General features: G+C 39.8%; 1 protein-coding gene across 1 annotated transcript; it reads right to left on the reverse strand.

Moving 5' to 3' along the window:
* Positions 1–19: 19 nt before the first annotated feature.
* Nit2 (nitrilase family member 2) lies at positions 20–18,703 on the reverse strand. The gene is made up of 10 exons (XM_046455276.2): positions 18,548–18,703; positions 17,423–17,541; positions 14,930–15,050; positions 13,637–13,725; positions 8,766–8,859; positions 8,215–8,289; positions 7,025–7,103; positions 2,915–3,013; positions 908–963; positions 20–570 (listed from the first exon to the last, which is right to left on the reverse strand). Exons 1-10 carry the CDS (start codon positions 18,573–18,575, stop codon positions 479–481), a joined length of 852 nt encoding a protein of 283 aa, XP_046311232.1. The 5' UTR covers positions 18,576–18,703; the 3' UTR covers positions 20–478.
* Between the last annotated feature and the right edge of the window lie 240 nt (positions 18,704–18,943).

Below are 18,943 nucleotides of genomic sequence, written 5' to 3' on the forward strand. Positions count from 1 at the left end.
AAAGAGTGAGAGAGAGAGAGAGAATTTTAATATTTATTTTTTAATTTTCGGCGGACACAACATCTTTGTCTGTATGTGGTGCTGAGGATCGAACCCGGGCCGCACGCATGCCAGGCAAGCGCGCTACCGCTTGAGCCACATCCCCAGCCCTCAAGATATTTTTTAACCTACTGCTCTTCGGCATCTTAAGGAAAGAAGCTTCATGGACCCCCTTTCTGCTCTTTGATGCCAGTCTGTGTCCTTTCTAACTATTCAAGATGGCTTTATCATCTCAACAGACAGCTCTCCCAGGAGGAAAAGGCTGAAATTTATTTAAAAAACCATTAAAGAATTCAATAGGAGCCTAAGTATGTAGCTCAGTGGTAGTATGTGTGAGTCTTGGTTCAATCTTCATCACCCCTACAAAACAAGAATCAACAGAAGCTATGCTACAGAAACATTTGTATCTTCCTGTTTTGTGAGATGTTGGAAACAAACTTTAGGGCTTTTTCATCTCCACTGCATAGAGGTCTGATCGCTTCTGTTTAAAAATGGGGATTTGCTGGCGTATTTCAGCCAACTTCTTCAGGTCTGCAAGAACAGGAAAGTGCATGATTAATAATTTGCAAATCTTCACTGACCAAGGGGATTTCTTCCCCAAGCTGCAAAAACAACTAGAGTCTCAGCAAGTAACTTACCTAATATAAATGCACTTTATCTGAATGCACCCATAGCCCCGCAGTGGTTCCAAGATCATTGCAAAGCAAACCAAGCAAAGCTATAGCCCTATGCACCTGGCCTTAAAATCAGACCTAGAATACTCTGAATCCCAAAAAGGGGGTATAAAGGAGTCATTTCAAGTGACTGAGGCTTCATACTTCAGAGCAGTGGGGATACAAGGGAGCCAAATTCCCAGAGCCAATCTTACCTATGTCTGAATACAGGATCATTTCTTCAGTGCCAGCTTTGGCTACGACCTCCCCCCTGGAAAAGATTCAGAGGGAAATGAGTGGACTTACTACCATCTGGTCATTTTCCAGGTCTCTGTTTTTCCTCCCTGTCTCACAAGCCAAAGGGAAGATTCTGAGACCTAAAATAAAATGGCATGTGTACAAATCCCTGCTTTATCATTTAGTAGCTGAGTGACCTTATGGCAAGTCATTTGGAATCACCAAGAGCTCTGTGAGGCTTAGTAAAATTATGAAGTATGTTTCATAAAACTGCAAACTACTAGGAAGTGGCAGCTATTCCACAATTATAAACATCTGGGAATAAAGTTAACTAGAAATAGCGCCACACTATTTCTTCATGAGTGCCCTTCAACGAGGACCTTTCCAAAGGCAGTCTTGATCTTCTTACCCCTGCCCAGGCAACTATTCAACTTGAGGGTGGTGATTCTGGGTCTGAGCAGACCCCAGCTCTGCTGGAATCCCTGCAGGCTAAGGGGTTTTGGTTTCAGATTCAAGCAAAAGATTTAAAACTATAGAGTCTGGTGGGGCATCCACATGCTTAAGACTAATCTGGAAAATTACCAGTGCTTAGTCTCAGCCCAGAGCAGGTATTGAGAAACTTTCAGTGAAATAAATGTTTTTTTAAAGTAATGTGTCATAACAAACAATCTGACATAATAACTGGTTCCACTTACTAGAGAGCCATAAACATTCCTGGCACAGATGGCATTTAACCAAAAATCCTTTTCTGTTCTTTTCTAATTCTTGTCCATTTGTCCTGGCACTCAAAAATCCCTCTCTGTGTAACCCAGGCACCCACCCCCATGTCAACATAAGCCAGAGAGCCCCCAGGCCCTGTGGAATGAAGAAGGCAGATCACAATCTATCCCAAGAACTAGCTATGGAGCAGCTGCCCAAGAGGCAGGAAGCCTATTAATAATATCCTGACAGAGGAACCTGATGCAAGTTTATGGAAACTGTTAAGCCAGCTTAACCCTTCCAGTCCAATATCCTCCAAATTTAACCCTAACATGTAGAATGATCAGGGAGAATTTCACTAGTCATATTTTTCTCATATCTTCCAAGGCCTCCCTACCATACACATTGAGCTTTGGATGCTATAATGTCAGAAGAGTGAGCATCTTCGGACTCCCATAGCAATGTTTAACCCTTCTCAGTCTTGTCTATTAACCCTGAAATTGTATAAGTACATATCTGTGTGTGTGTGTGTGTGAGAGAGAGAGAGACAGAGAGAGAGAGAGAGAGAGAGCTGTGTGAATATTCATACACAGAAACAGTGAAGAAGGCGGCCAATTTCTAGAGTCCAAAGTCCTGGATCCAGTTAAACTCTGCAGTTCTACCCTCAATAATCTGAGTTTAATAAGGATAAGCACCTGAGTCCAAGTTAATCATGTTTGTGAAAGTACAATATAAACTCTACAAATGCGGACCACAAGGTCTGCATATTAAGGGATGAGTGAATGTTGTATGTCTGAATGGACTTATATGCTGCTTTCACTGAGTAATGTTTTACCCTTTCACAGGAGACAGGGTCATAGTTTCCCTTACTAAACCCAAACTCCCTGCTTCTCTAATCATTATGCTTTGAACAAAGTCCTTGCCCTGTAACTCATTCCTGTCCTAGAATCAGTTACTCAGCTTAAATTTTAACCAAAAGTTAAAAAAGAGTTCAGGAATCTCTTTTATTAAAACCACTCACCCTTCACTACTGCCTTGTTTACTCTAAGTGATTCAAGTGTGATTGACAGTGAAAGTTCACTTAGACACAAAGAAGAAGGCTAAGGTCAAGCACGTAGGTAATTTCTTTTCACATGGTTTTCAAGGGGAAGCTTCTCTTGTGCCTGTCATGTGTGGAGAACTGGGAGTGGAAGATGAAGGGGGCTGGTCAGGGTTTAGACAAGCTAACTGCCCATGTGTCATCTCTCAAGCTCCCACTGAGCCCACCCTCACTTAGATACACTCACCAAGGGTTCACGACAGTGCTGTGTCCCCAGGCAACATAGGAGGCGTTATCATCCCGGGCAGGAGAGGCTGTAGCCACATATATCTGATTATCAACAGCCCTGTAGCCAGTGAACAGAAAAGAGGTTATGCACATTATACATCTACAACATTTCTCTATCCCAAGTACACAGATTCTTTGTTAAAAAAAAAAAAGAAAGAAAAGAAAACTACTAGAAGAAAACACAGAGGCAATGTTTCAGGATATTGGAATGAGCAAGGATGGCAGGGGGGCGGGGCAAGACCCTAAAAATGAGTGGATCAGTTACTCAGCCTAAATTTTAACCAAAAGTTAAGAGTTTGGGAATTTCTTTTACTAATAAAACCACTCACCCTTCACTACTGCCTTGTTTACTCTAAGCGATCCAAGTGTGATTGACAGTGAAGGTTCACTTAGACACACAGAAGAGGACTAAGGTCAAGCACTTAGGTAATTTCTTCATCACATGGTTTTCAAGGGGAAGCTTGAAATAGATGAGATTATGTCAAACTAAAAAGCTTTTCCACAGCAAAGGAAACAATCATGAGTGCAGAGACAAGGTAGAGAATGGGAGAAAATATTCACAAGTTATATATCTGACAATGTGCTAATATCCAGACTATAAGCCAGATGTGTACAGAATACAGGTAGTACCTGCCTGTAATTCCAGCAACTTTGGGAGGGTGAGGCAAAAGGAGTATAAATTTGAGGTTAGCCTCAGCAACTTAACAAGATTCTGTCTCAAAATTTTTAAAAAAGGGCTGGGATATATAGCTCAGTGGTAAAGTGCCACTGAGTTCAATTCCCAGTACCAAAAAAAAAAATCAGACTAAAAGCAACTCCAGAAACTCAACAGCTAAAAACAAAATAAACCTGATTTAAAAGTAGACATTTCTCAAAAACAACAACAAAAAATATATATATATATAAATGGTTCTATAGTCCAGATCCTGAATGTGCCCCAAAATCCCACACGTTGAAGAGTGGTCCCAGCTCAAAGCACTACCAGGAGGTGGCGGAACCTGTAGGTAGAGCCTAGTGGAAGGAACTTAGTGGGGGTTGACCCTGAAGAAGATATTAGGACTCTGGCCCCTCCTCTTTCATTCTTTGCTTCCTGGCCACCCTAAGGTGAACAGCTCTCTACCATTTGTTCCAGCTGTGATGAATCCACAAGTACTACTACAGGTCCAAAGCAAAGGGGCCATCAAGTCTATGGGCTTCCTAGTAAGTGAAGATTCACTGATGTCCCTCAGAGATTGCCCATGCACCAGCAACTTCAGAAAGAACTAGAAGAGGAACACAAACGAATAAGCCATGTGGGAAGTGCTCCTTCTATCTTTTAATGGACATTTGGGCAAGCATGAGAAATCAAATCAATTCCAAAAAGAGGTGGAGCAACTAGACGAATTAATGTTTGCAAATGCAGAGGAAGAATTTTTCTATGAGAAGGCAGTCCTGAAGTTCAACTACTCAGGGCAAGAGGAAAGCAACACTTGCCCTTGTAAACTATGATGTTAATTCTAGACAACAAGATGAGTGAATTCATGGATAAACTAGAAGAACATCTATCTAGCCCATTTTCTGTGAACAGTGATGGGCTTGTTTATGTAAAATTACCAGAAAACCCAGTTAAGATTTACTGAACAACTCATAAATATATTGAGATTCAAGTCCATTATGAAAAGTAGAGTTCTGTTCCATGTATTTGTGACACATTTACAAAACATCTTTTTGGTTAAATTATGAATGGTTGATTAAAAACTTCCATTAAAAAAACATTGAGTAGTAATTTTAAAGAACTGAATAAAAACTCAAATTTTTTATTTTTAAAAAATCTGTAAATGCTCAGTACAAATAAAAAATGGTTTCTGAATAAAAGAAAAAAGCATTTGGAGTTTAGCTCAATGGAAGAGCACTTGCTTAGCATGCACAAGGCCCTAGGATCAATCCTTGGCATGGTAGGGGGAGTTAGAAAAAAAGGCAGTACAGGTTGATTCCACTGTACAGGCCAATGTTAAGGAAACTTCTCTTCAAAAAATATTTAGTTGGGCATTATGGTGTACACCTGCAGTCCAAGCCACTTGGGAGGCTGAGAGAGGAGGATTACTTGAGCCCATGCATTCAAGACCAGCTTGTGCAAGATAGTGATAGATCCCAGTCGAAAAAACAAAAACACATCTGTAATTCAGTGGCTCTCATTCAAGGGTGACTTTGCCCATCAGATTTGCCAATTTCTGGAGTCTTTTCTGATTATCACAACTAGGGAGTTGTTATTGGCATCTTGTAGGTATAGGCCAGGGATGCAATTAAACATCCTCCAATGTATAGGACAGTGCCACAACAAAGAATTATCTAGTCCAAAATGGCAACAGTGCAGTGAGGAGTGTGGCATAAGCCAAGCTGTAATGCAACAAAAGAGCAAAGCTTCTCTGTTTAAAACATGTCAAGCTTTCCAGAAAATGGAGTAGCCTTACTGGGGCAATACACATTGGAGGGTGATCTGGCACTTCCTGCCAATGATGGCAGCCCCACCATCTCAAATTAGCAAAAACTTCAGGTGGGAGTCCAGGTATACCAACCCACTTCTCCTGGGAACCTTTAGATTCAGTCAATAGACCCATATTAGATCGTTCCAGTATGTCCCAAGCTTTCCTTGTTTTTGACAGAAAGGTACATTAATTAATATTTATGGCATCATATTCCAACTTCTACTCGACATCAGCCAAAACTTCTTGCCTTTCTATTCAAAATTATCATTATGTCTAGAAGTGAAAATAGAGAGTATTGACTGGGAAGGGGCACAAGAGAGCATTTCACAGATCAGAAATCTTCTATATGTTGATTTTTTTGGGTGAATACACATATAAAAATCCATTGACCTGTATGCTTAAAATTAGCACAGTTTTCTGTAAGTATATTATACCTCAATTTTTTAAAAGATTAATGAAAAAACCATCACCTGCGACAACATTTCATGATTCATAGAGCACTTTACACACATAGTCACACTTTCTCTTTCCAGCGTACCCTTCACCCCTCCTCAGTCTTACATAACTAGGGAAAAAGCAACTATGACATGCCAAAAAAGTATGCAAAGCCTATAATTTACACATTAGAAGAACAAGAGCTTAAAATGAGTTTCTAGTCAGAGTATCCCAAGGACTAGTAGTTGGTGTGGAGGATGGGGCAAGATAAGCATCCTAAACTGAATGGCAGAGTCAGCTGTGCTCTCTAGGGCCAACAGGCTAAAATAACCCTTTGGCTCCTGCAGTGCTGAGTGCTGCTGGGAGCCATTAGCCAAGTAGGTATGACAATTTCCTTGCCAGCGTACCCCATGTTGCTTAGTGGAAGGACTCGTGGAAATAGGACATTTTGCAGTGACATTGCATGTAGGTGACCTTGCTCAAGGACCAAGGCGGATCCGGGTTTAGGGTGTTCCCGGTTTAGAATAATCCGGGTTTAGGACTATCCAGGTTTAGGGTGGTTCCAGGTTTAAGGTTATTCCTGCTGGGAACAGGGCGTATCCTGCTGCCTGAGTTCCCCTTGAGTTCTCACGGGATTCAGACAGTATTTTTTGGGAGACAGAAGCCCAGTGGGGGTGGATTTGGGCAGAGAACGTGGATTTCCCCAGAACGTGATTGTAGACGGCTGGGGTGAGTTCGGGAATAAAGAGTTGCTGTTTGAATCTACAAGCAGTGTGGTGGCTCGTGATTGTGTGCCCAGCCAGACTGCGGCAGAGTGCATAAGCTCCATGGGTCTCAATTTCTCTGCAAAAGATGCTGGTAACTATCTTAGAAGAGACCAATTCATATCTAATCACAGAAAAATGAAATCAGTGTCCAACTAATTCACTGAATACTCTCAAAATGCAAAAACCACAGTCCTTGAAATCCTTGAGGTTGGTTCTATGGCTTCTGAGAAGGTGCCTAGCAGTAGAAGCCCTCCCTACAGATTCATCCTTTGAAACTTCATTTGGACGCCAGGGCATGTTGGCTCAGGGGAAGAATTACATTCCAGTAAGTGGTAATACTTCCACCAAACCAAAAATCTTTCCACAAAGAGGAAACACTGAGATGACTGGTTCCTTTCTTACCGGCCTCGCTGAAGCAATTCCCAGTGGGCTGGTCCAGTGGTCAAATTGAAAGCCCCAGGATACACCAACAGCTGGCAACCTTGGGGAAAGAAAAATCAAAGACAGTGGATGCAGATGAACATCAGTTCCTCCCCTTACTCCTACCAACAGGGACCAAACTCAAACTTTTACAAGCACAAAAAAGATGTCGGCTAGTCAGGCAGAGTCAGTATGAAGATATGGCTCTGAATTCTTCCAGAGATACACACATAAAAAACACAGCCATAAGAAAAGTGGGATTGATGACTGAAATCAAAACATGTGCCTTTAAATAAAATAATAATAATTTAAAAAAAGTAGAGAACTTTCATTCATTTTTTTCTGAGCCCTGTATGATTAGTACTGCATGGCTAACAACCATGTTCTGTGATTCTTTTCAATTGAAATTAGGGGCAGAGTAGTTGCTCTAGAATTTACTGATAAGGTTCAACACAGACCATTAACCCCAAAGCCCAAGAACCTCTACCCTCTGCTGGGCAGGCAGTCAAACCACCCTTAACACTTCACTTTGCTCAGTGGCAAATGGCAAGTTGCTTTAGTCTAGTAAAATGCTAACATTTGTTGAGCACCCACACAGGGGCTTTACAAGTTCTCTATCCTTAATACTCAAACCACACTGCTCTAGATGTTAAACGATTTCCCGGAAGTACTGTCCCATTTAAGAAGAAGATTTGGAACCAGAATCCAGCTCTGACTTGGTTCTTCATGCTTCCAGACACTACCATGTTTCTCCTAATTTGGACTGAAATGTCATTGGCTATATGTCTGAGTGCTAAATTCATGGACATATAGGCCATTTCTTCATTTCTACTGTGTTCAAAGTTACTACAAACAGTAACAGGAGGGGCTTAAAAGATAGAGCAGACATTTAGGAGCATGGCTCCTGCTTTAGCTACATGGTAAATATGTTAAATTACAGCCCCTCAAAAGTCCCATCATCCATATGCAGCAAGTCTGAGAAGCCAGATGGATTGAAAAAGTTGAACAGGGGGAAATCATATTTTATCCCTGGCTCTTCTGTGCATTTGGGCATAATTTTTGTATTTTTTTGTGCAAAGTTTATGCTTACGGATCCCTCCACCCGAAAGCAACCCAGAACCAACTCTCTATGCAATTACGTATTAGAGAACATAATTGTAACACTATCTCACCTCTCTGTGCATACACTTGTGCAAGTTCTGCAAAGCGGATGTCATAGCAGATGCCCAGGCCCACTCTGCAATAAGCTGTTTCCAAACAGAAAATGCACAAATAAAAAAGTTAACCTCCTGTAGCATGATATGGCAGGGTAAAGCCTCTATAACTTAATGAACACAAAACTCTAACTAGAATAAATTAACACAAGGAAGGCCATGTATTAGCTCAATCTTACTCAGACTTCATCTCATAAAGACCTCATTTACATCATCAGAACAGAAATGAAAAATTCATTCTACATGAATGCTCACTAAGTGAGGGGTGTTCAATCATGGCCTAACAGAAATACTCGAGGTAGGCCATGACCAAAAGGAAGAATAAAACTGTGCCAAACCCTTAGTACCCTATTTGGCCTGGACTTTCCAGGGCTATGACTGTTCTTTGCCTTCCTCACCTCTCGGTTTTCAGTCAGGTCATGTGAAAAAGTTGAAGAGAGACAAAAAAAAGGAAAGGAACACCTTCTTCTCTGGGAAAAGTAAAAAAGGCAAATTTATCTAGTACGTACGAGTATCAAATGTGGAGAAATTATCACCAGGACTCAATGTTTTAGATTCTTGAAATGTAATTTTTCCAGGAACATCAATGTCAAACAGATGGATCTGCATCACAAATAATTGATTTGGTTATCTCCTTTTCAGCAGGGCTCATGGCAGTAACATCAGACTCTTTCCATGGGCAGATATAAAAGTGCTCTAAGATCAACTGTACAAACAGCATCTCCAACCTGCCCATAACCCACCCAACAAGCTGGCTGACATATGATCAAATGGAATTACACTACGGAAAACAATGCCATAGGTTTTATAACCCATTTTCTAGATGGTGTGTAAGTCAGTGTTCAGGTTTCTTAATGGAAGTAATTAAAGTGTTGCTTCTTTACCCACTGTAAATGGTCAATGAAGACCTCTCAGAATCACAATCAGAATTAAACTGGCAAATTGGCAGCAGAGGTAGAGAATGAGTAGCATTTAACAGCAGGAAAAATTTTGCAATCCTAATTCAGCAATGTGCAAAGAGAGTAATTCATCACTTCCAAATGAGATTTAAGGAAAGCAAATGTGATTTAACATTAGAAAGTCACTGTAATTGATCACACAAATAAAATAAAGAAGAAAATATCAAGTGATATATACAGAGTATCTGGTAATAAACTTTTCTTTTTTCAGTGCAGGGGATCCAACCCCGAGTCTCACACATGCTAGATAAGCATTCTAACACTAAGCTACATTCCCAACCCACATATGGAAACTTCTACAACCATTCATGATTCAAAAAGGGAAACAGAAAAACTCTTCTAGGAAGGGCACTTTTAAAATCAATCAAAGAGTATCCGCAAAAATCCTAAACAACCATCATATGTAAAAGTAAAATATTGAAAATGTTCTGCTGAGACTGGAAGAAAAGCAAGGACACCTGTTATTCAAAATTACACCACAGATCCTACACAGAGCCCAAGGAAGGAGTCAAAAGCACAAGATTTGGAAAGAATAAAACCTGTCATTATTTTTGGATTATAATTGGTACTCAAAAAAAATCTACAAATAAATTTTAAAATTAATGAGTAAGTTTATCAAGGTTACCATACCCGACCGAGATCAGTATTTTTAAAACAAGCTATACTTCTACATACTAGCATGAAACAGAAGATGAAAGATCACCAAAAAATACCAATGAGGAATGAATCTAAAGAATGTTAATTAAGACTATACCCAGAAAACTGTAAAAAAGAAGTTAAGATAATATTAAAGAATGCCTAATAAATAAAAAGATACAGTCCACGTTCACGGACTGGTAAACTCAATACTGAAAGCACATACGTGAAAGAGCTGAATGAATAGTCCAATGTTGGCTCTTCTTCCTGCAGAGGAAGAGTGGCTCCTATCAAAACAGCTCTCTAGAAGCTGGACGTGTAATCCCAGCGCTCAGGAAGCCGAGACAGGAGGATCACAAGTTCAAAGCCAGCCAGCCTCAGCAAAAGCAAGGAACTAAGCAATTCAATGAGACCCTGTTTCCAATAAAATACAAAATGGGGCTGGGGATGTGGGCTCAGTGGTCAAATGCCCCTGAGTTCAATCCCCAGTACCAAAAACAACAACAACTCTCTTGTGTTTAACAATAAATTCTAGTCAAACTACTTAAAGTGTTGAGGGATAACCAAAACCAGGCAACACCTGAAGGAAATAACACCAAATGAGTTTCCCATTTGCTTACAGTTTTCAGCCTTAATTAAGACCCACTGCTATTATGAGTTGTGGTGAAAACGACCCACAATAAGACTGGTTTAAAGAATCAGAGGCTAAAGTTTCACAGCAGCTGGAAAGCAAGGGAGGGAATCTTAAAAAGGGAGAGTCAAAGAGGGAGACTCTTAAATTCTGCATATAACTTTGTCCAAATCTTTGGATGGCTACTGAATTAAATGAGGGAGCAGCCTCCAAGTAGCCGGCTAAGGCTTAACAACTTAATAAGAAGAGTAGCTAAAGTTGCTGCTCACCTAACAAAGAAGCTAAGAGTTTGGTATTTGAATACAGCCAAGTTAACTACCTTTTAAAGCAAAAATATTCAACACTTTTCAGAGGAATATAATAGAATCTAGAACCTCTATAGTATATAATGCAATATATAATTCTAAATTACCTGACAAAGAAATGTGACAGAAATGTGACTCAAACTCCAAGGAATAGGCAATCAAATGGATACAGACCTTGACATAACCCAGGTGTGATAATTACCAAAGACTTTAATGCAACTATTGAAACAAAACCCAAAGGCATAAATAAAAACACACTCTTTATGAATAAACAAACAGGAAATATCAGTAGAAATTTAAAAACATATCAAAGGTCCAAATAGATATTTTAGAACTGAAAAATTTAGTGTATGAATTTGCTGTTGTTGTTGTTATGGTGGTGGTGCTACTGCTGGGGACCAAATCCAGAGTCTAGCACAAGTAGGTAAGCACTCTACCACTGAGCTCAAATACCAAATACCCCCAACTCAAATATCTCAATTCTTGAAAACTTCACTGGATTGGCTTACGGGATATTGGGAATGACAAAAGAGTCAGTGAACCTAGTAGATCAACAGAAATTGCCCAAGGTGTAGAACTCAGAAACTAAGATTAGAAAGCAAAAACAACCAGTGCTAGAGGTGTAGCTCAGGGAGTACCTTCTAGCTTATGTGCTTGTGCAAGACACTGGGTTTGATCACCAGCACTGCAAAAAAATATATATACATGCAGAGCCTTGGTGCCTTTGGAACAATACCAAACAATACAACATATGCATACTAGAGTCCTAAGAATGGGACAGAAAAAATACTTAGCAAAAATATTCCAAAAACTTCCCAAATGTGGTGACAGACTTAAGTTTTAAGAAGCACCAAGCAGGACAAACCAAAGAAAACCACATCTAGGCACATCAGAATCAAACTACTGAGAAGTAAAGATTACAAAAAAGCTCTTAAAAGCAAAAAGAAAAGAACATCAAATTATATACTGGAGAACAACAATATAAATTACTACTGATGTCTAATCAAGGGGGCAGGGGGAGTCAGAAGATACCAGCTAGAGAAAAAAAAAAAAAAGTGAACCAAATTCTATTCCAGCAAAAACATTTTTCAAGAATGAAGTAAAGATATGCTTACTAACAAAATTCATAGCTAACAGATGATCACTACAAAAGTGCTAAAAGGACATCCTTCTGTTGAAAGAAAAGATACAGGATCTTCAAGAAGGAAAGGAAAACACCAGAAACAGTAAAGAATTGGGTTATCATTATGATTTTTCCCTCTTAATTTATTTAAAATACTTATAACTATTTAAATCAAAACCTGTTTTGTGATACTTATAACACATGTATATGGAATACATATGACAACTGTAGCATAAAGAATGAGGAACAGGAGGGCTAGGGTTGTGGCTCAGTGGCAAAGTGTTTGCCTTGCACCTGTGAGGGACTGGGTTCAATCCTCTGCACTACATAAAAACAAATAAATAAAATAAAGGTACTGAGTCCTTCTACAACTAAAAATATTTTTTAAAAAAAGAATGAGGGACAGGAAACAGACCTTGCCATTGCAAGGGTCTTTAGGTGAAACAATACTAATTCTAAGTAAACTGTGACAAGTTAAGGATGCATATTATAATCCCCAGCTCAACAACTGGGAAAAAAAAAAAAAAAGGATCTCAGTAGTAGACTGTGTGCTTAGCAATTTCTAGCACCAAGACGAAAAAAAAAGAAAAGAGGTATAATCAAAAAGCTGAAAGATAAATTAAAATGAAATTCTAAAAACTATTTAGTTAATTCAAAATAATGCAGAAAAGAAGAACAAAGGGAAAAATAATCTGTATGCCAAATCTAACCATATCAATATTCACATTAAATATAAATGAGTGAACCACTCCAGTCAAAAGGTAGAAACTGTTGATTTGAAATAAAAAAGTAAGAGCTAACTACATACTGTGTACAAGAGAACCATTTAAAATATAAGACACATACAGATTGAAAATAAGAGATAAGAGCTGGATGCCAATGGCACAAGTCTGTAATGCCAGCAACTGAGGCTGAGAAGGCTGAGGTAGGAGGATCTCAAGTTGGAGCCAGCCTCAGCAACTTAGTGATACCCTGTCCAAAACTTCACAAAAAGTTCAAAGTGTTAGGGATGTAATTCAGTGGTAAAGTGCCCCTGGGTTCAATTCCTAGTACCCAAAACATTAAAAATAAATAAACATCGATAAACATTTATTAGGCAAACAATAAACTTTAAAAACTTGGAGTAACTAGTATTAGCAGAGATAAAGTTGACTTCAAGAGGAAAAAAAAGACAGGAAATAAGAGCCATCTCATAATGATAATTTTTTTTTATCATTTTCCTGATCAATTCTTCAGGAAAACTTAACAATCCTAAATGTATGTGCATTTAGTACTGCAAAGATGTCAACTCACCCCAAACCAATCTCTGTATATCCAATAAAATCCTAATAAAAATTCCTGCAGGTTGTTCCTTTGCAGAAATTGACATGCTGAGCCATTTATTAAAAAAAGGTGTGTGGACAAGAATAGCCACTTGTGCCAAAAAGTAAGTTGTGTGTATGATAAGAGGCACTAGGAAACTTTGAAGTAGATTCTTTTGGGGGGGGGGGGGTGGGCGGGGGGTACTAGGGATTGAACTCAGTGGCACTTGACCACTGAGCCACCTTCCCAGCCTGAGTTTATATTTTATTTAGAGATAGGGTCTCAGTGAGTTGCTTACCACCTTGCTTTTGCTGAGGCTGGCTTTGAACTCACAATCCTCCTGCCAGAGCCGCTGAGATTACAGGTGTGTGCCATTGCGCCCAGCTGAAGCAGAGGCAATGAGACTTGCACATTCCATACTTACTTTTCTGTGCTTTACTAGTAAAGTTCCATCAGGCCCAAAGACAGCACAGGTGTTATATAATTTCCCAGAATCCTCTTCAGGGATGGAGCCTTTCATTGAGAGAAGAGACACATTGGCACACAAATCAATCAGAAACTAAAAAGAATAGAGCAATTATTTTGTGATAACTGGTGATAATTATTTTGTGATAAAGTCCTGATAAACTGTCACTTGGGTCCAATGATATAGTTTATTCCCTTCTAAACATTATTTAACTGTTTTTCCTTCTTGAATACGATCTTTCAGAGATAAACTACAAAGTAGGTGAAATATAATCAGATCACATGCCAAAGACAGATTTAAAACATAACCAAACTGCTTCTCAAATTCAGTCATGATCTTAAGCAACACTGTTATATATTTTAACAGAGCCAAACAATTTATTGTTGTTCACCTTAATTTCACTAGGTCCTGCAACAAGACTATCTCCCAAAAGGCCTCAAGATGAGAACATTAAGTCATAGGACTCTTCATCACTGAATGCAATTCCATCTCTATGCTTCTTGCTTTGCTATGTCTTACTCATTTTTATTTAATATTTATTTTTTAGTTGTAGTTAGATACAATACCTTTATTTTATTTATTTATTTTTTTGTGGTGCTGAGGAACCCAGGGCCTCGCATGTGCTAGGCAAGCACTCTTACCACTGAGCCACAATCAAACCCCTGTCTTACTCATTTCTAACCCTTAATATAGCATAACACAAAGATAATTTTGTTTGCTGTATTTACTGAACAGAATTTTACTGTGTTTATTTTTAATTGTACCAAATAGAACAATTTACTTCAAAATCACAAAAATAAACCTACCTTTATGCATGTGGCCTCTAAGGAAAAAAAAAAAAACTTCTCAACCCTATGTCAGTATCGTAAAAAACATAGATACGGTTTATCTTTCCACATTTCTATTTGCCTCTGCACCACTACTTTTTCTCCAGGGAAAATCATCAATATTAATGTGGTGTGTGTCTTTCTACAATAATTACTATGCCATCACATACATAACTACATATAAAAACATAGTATTATTTTGTACGAGGGATTAATCTGAATGGGAATACCCTATTCATAATCATGTTGAACTTGCTTTTTTCCTACTTTACAGTGTGTCTTGAAGCTTCTTCTACATTATTATTAGATATAAATCTACCTCATTCTTTTCAAGGGTTGAATTATGTTTCATAGTTTAAATGTAATAAAAATCATTTAAATGCTTTTAATGTTTAGGACATTATACCATGTTGAAGGAAGTTACCTCCAATGAGATATATGCTGCACTCCTTTGCTACTTCAGAAAGCTTCTGTGTGGATTCACCAGGAATTTTCTCTGCATATTCAGGAAAATATTTTGTGCCATATGGAGAATTAAAGCATTCCTAGAATAAAGTTGTCAGAGAAAAGGAGAAGGAATAAACCTACCAAACACTCAATCCTTTCTTAAAGTTCTGCTAAAAAAAAAAAAAAAAAAAAAAAGACATGGCTGCTGCTTCCAACTCTGCTATCACTTGAAAGGGTAAAACACAGCTAAGAAAAACCCCCAGGACTAAAGAACCTATGGCCAGGGCTAGGGTTTGGCTCAGTGGTAGGGTGCTTTCCTAGCATGTATGAGGCACTGGGTTTGATTCTTAGCACTGCATATAAATAATAAAGGTCCATTGACAACTAAAAAATATTAAAAAAAAAAACAAAAAACAAAACCTATGACCAAAAACAGACTAGCCAATTATCCCAGGTGGGGCTACAGGAGGTAAGTCATGTGAGCTCTACCAGATCCTAGTCACCCTGGAAGAAGTCTAGACCTGCCTTTGCCTTGAGTGTACAAAACAACATGTTCTCAACCCTGGACTCCCAGACCTTACTATAAATAAGGTTTACTCATTTGACTTTGAGTATTGGTATGAATTCTTTTTTTTTTTTTAAAAGAGAGAATTTTAATATTTTTTTTTTTTAGTTTTCGGTAGACACAACATCTTTTGCTTGTACGTGGTGCTGAGGATCGAACCCGGGCCGCACGCATGCCAGGCGAGTGTGCTACCGCTTGAGCCACATCCCCAGCCCTGGTATGAATTCTTAAGTTTAAAATTATATTATAAACTATGCAACAATAAAACCTGTCCTGAAAAAATAAATAAATAAAAGCTTTCAAAGTCAGAGGTTAAGACGTTTTTCCTCATCTGTAAATGAGCTTTCAGCACTCCCATTCTGATCCTACAAAGTTTTTCATTCGGCAAGTGTATGTCTGTCTTCAACAGCTCTCTGACATGTCAAAAAACAACAAGTGGACTGGGTTTATGGCTCAGTGGTGGAGCACTTGCCCAGCATGTGTGAGGCACTGGGTTCAATTCTAAGCACCACATATAAGTAAATAAATGAAATAAAGGTCCATCAACAACTAAAAAATATTTTTTTAAAAACAGGCAAAAATTATGAAAATTTCAACTCTAATTTGCTCATGCTGCATTTAATGACACTGCCTTGTACTAGGCAAGGTGCTGGGAAACTAAAGCCCAAAGATCACTATTTGTACAAGATGAATGTCAGTCAGTGAAGTTGGCACTCACGGAATTCACTCTCAGAAACACAAACCAATAAAGACACTATAAATACAGGAGAGTCCCATGGCTGACAACATAAGGAAAACGGATTACCAGTGAGATCTCAAGAACTGGGGAACTAGCTCAGTGCCTATTTGCCTAGCATGTGGAAGCCATGGGTTCAATCCCCAGCACTACCATTAAAAAAAAAAAAAAAGAAAGAAAGAAAGACAAATAGTAAGATCTCAAACCTCTTGTGTTAAAAATTTCTGCTCACTGGCCACATTTGGGACAGTTTGGAGACTGACTAAAAGACAAGGTGGACCTGAAAATTCTCTAATCTGATAGGGTTTGTAAAGAGCTACCTCATCTTCATAGCTGGAGGTTAGTGGAATAGTCTCAACCGCTGACCATCTCACAACACCTTTGAAAAACATGCCAGAAAATGCATGACCTGAAATCTGGGCCTGTCAGGGGAAAACCTGTACCTGCTGACAAACACATGTGGTGCAGTCTTTATCTGGTTCTGTTTTTCAGGAAACCACCCACAAAAGAGATGCAGAGTTTTACTAGCTTTAAGAAGCCACAGGCTTCCTTGATGTCTCCAAAAAAATTTTTTAGTCTTTAAAAAATACATTGTCGGGCATGGTGGCACACACCTATAATCCCAGCAGGTCGAGAGGCTGAAGCAGGAGGATCATGAGTTTAAAGTCAACCTCAGCAATGGAAGGCACTAATTAACTCAGTGAAACCCTCTCTCTAAATAAAATACAAAATAGTGCTGGGGATGTACCTCAGTTGAGTGAGTACCTCTGAGTACCCAAAAATCCCCAGTACCATAAAAAAATACACACACTTACTTACACACTTACACACACACACACACTCACACACATATAGGCAGCTTAGTGCTAAAACCAATATGTTGTGGTCCTACAGAGACTTTTTAAAAAATCTTTAAGTAACTCCCTAAACATACTAGAATTTTAGATTCCTTATCTGAACAGAGTAGAAGACCTGGAAACATGTTAGTAAATTCTATGACAAAGATCCTTGCTAAAATCTTTTGTGTTAGACAAAGATGACACAAACATGTAACAATACTGAAGCTCCAAAAGACATTGCTGAACTTGGAACATAAAAGGACAACCAGACCTAGCAAACACTATTCTGCTGCATCTACAGCAGAAAGGAATGGGTGCCTCCATACTTACTGGCAGAGAAACTATTTTGGCTCCTTGCTTTGCTGCCTCCCGGACAAGGCTACAAGCTCGAATGACATTATCTGATTTGATGGAAGAAACTTGAAGCTGGATGAGGGCCAAGCGGAAAGCTGGGGACAAAGACAAAACATATGTCAGAAGATCTGACCACTAAATTCATATAGAACTGATGATTCTCAGAGGGCATCTTGCAATACTGGAGATATTTTTAATTGACACAACTACTGACAATCTAATGGATTAGATTATTAACACTGATGAAGGGCTATTTGGCTCAGGGTTAACCCTAAAAGTAGGACAATTCTGATGTCACATTCCTTGATTTAATCTCTAATATAAGTGAAAAGAGCTAAATTTAACCCTAAATGCAATTTGTTATTCAGTTTCAGAATCTGGATAAAAACAAAGATTCTAAAACAGGAAGCAAAAGTTGACATTACTTCAGGGCAAAGAGATACTTTAAGCTGTTACCAAAACACCACACAAACCCAGTAAAGGTCTCCCCTAAAATCCAGAAGCTGAGCTTTGTCTCTGCCTCTGAGCGGAGGAAAACATGGCTATGTTGGTGGCTTCCTCTCTCTCCCATCTCACAAGCAGGGCAAGGGTCTGCCTGACATTCTGCAAATCCCACTCTGCAGAGGGCTGCCTCAGGGAATCCCATCACGTGCTGAGGACAAGATACGAATCACATCATCTGCTTTTACACTTGTGAGGTAACAAGAAGCTTGCAGAGGGAAAGCTGCACAAATAAATGACTCTGTGAAGGACGATGGGGAGGAAGAATCACCTGGGCACCGTTTTGTGTTGGGGTAGGAGTGGGGCCACGAAACTTGAAACACTACACACTACCTACACCACAACTACAAGAGGGTCAGCCTCCGTCCGCCAGGAGGCGAGAGAGGCAGGAAGCGGAGCCCTCGGAATCCCAGGGAAAGCACTAGCCGCTCCTCAGCAATTCCGCCGCGCACGCCGACCTTCACCTGAGCTGACCAACACCTGCGACCCGAAGGCCGCAGGCGCAAGGGGGCGAGAGACTGATGTGGCTGATTCTTGCTAGTACCGCACCAAGCCTCCGCTCTGGCCCTGCGGTGGCTGTCAGCCGGCCACCTCACTTACTAGCCATGGCTCTCCCTGGAAGCACCATCTGCAGCGCGGGAAGAGCAAGGGTCGGGCGGACTGCGTCGGTGCGCGCGGGCGGAGCCACGGCGTCAAAGGCTCCGCCCACTCCCCTCTTCTGGGCCGGCGACCAGGCGGGTTCCGCTCAGTCTTCTTCAAACCGCTCAGGTTCTTTTGGTTGGTTGTCGTGTATTTTCCGGAGACCAGGGTACTAGGATTCCAACGCTCTACCACTGAGCCGCATCCCCAGCGACTTTTATTATTTTGAGACAGGGTCTCGCTGAATTGCTTAGGGCCTCGCTAAGTTCCTGAGGCTGGCTTTGGACTGTGATCCTCCTGCCTCAGGGTCTTGAGCCTTTTGGATTACAGGCCTGCGCTACCACACCACGACAGGCT

The sequence above is a fragment of the Marmota monax genome, unplaced genomic scaffold, assembly GCF_021218885.2.
Source record: "Marmota monax isolate L192 unplaced genomic scaffold, Marmota_monax_Labrador192_F-V1.1 WCK01_AAM20220418_F8-fsc00053, whole genome shotgun sequence".
NCBI lineage: Eukaryota > Metazoa > Chordata > Mammalia > Rodentia > Sciuridae > Marmota > Marmota monax.

What these genes read in the sequence shown, in the direction of transcription:
- Nit2 (XM_046455276.2), bottom strand. Translation starts at nt 18,575, where the DNA reads ATGGTGCTTCCAGGGAGAGCCATGGCTA. An exon ending in TTTCTCCACATTTGATACTC is followed by an intron (nt 8,290 to 8,765) that starts GTACGTACTAGA and finishes GTTTGGAAACAG; the next exon opens with CTTATTGCAGAGTGGGCCTG. An exon ending in ACAAGTGTATGCACAGAGAG is followed by an intron (nt 7,104 to 8,214) that starts GTGAGATAGTGT and finishes TCTTTCCCCAAG; the next exon opens with GTTGCCAGCTGTTGGTGTAT.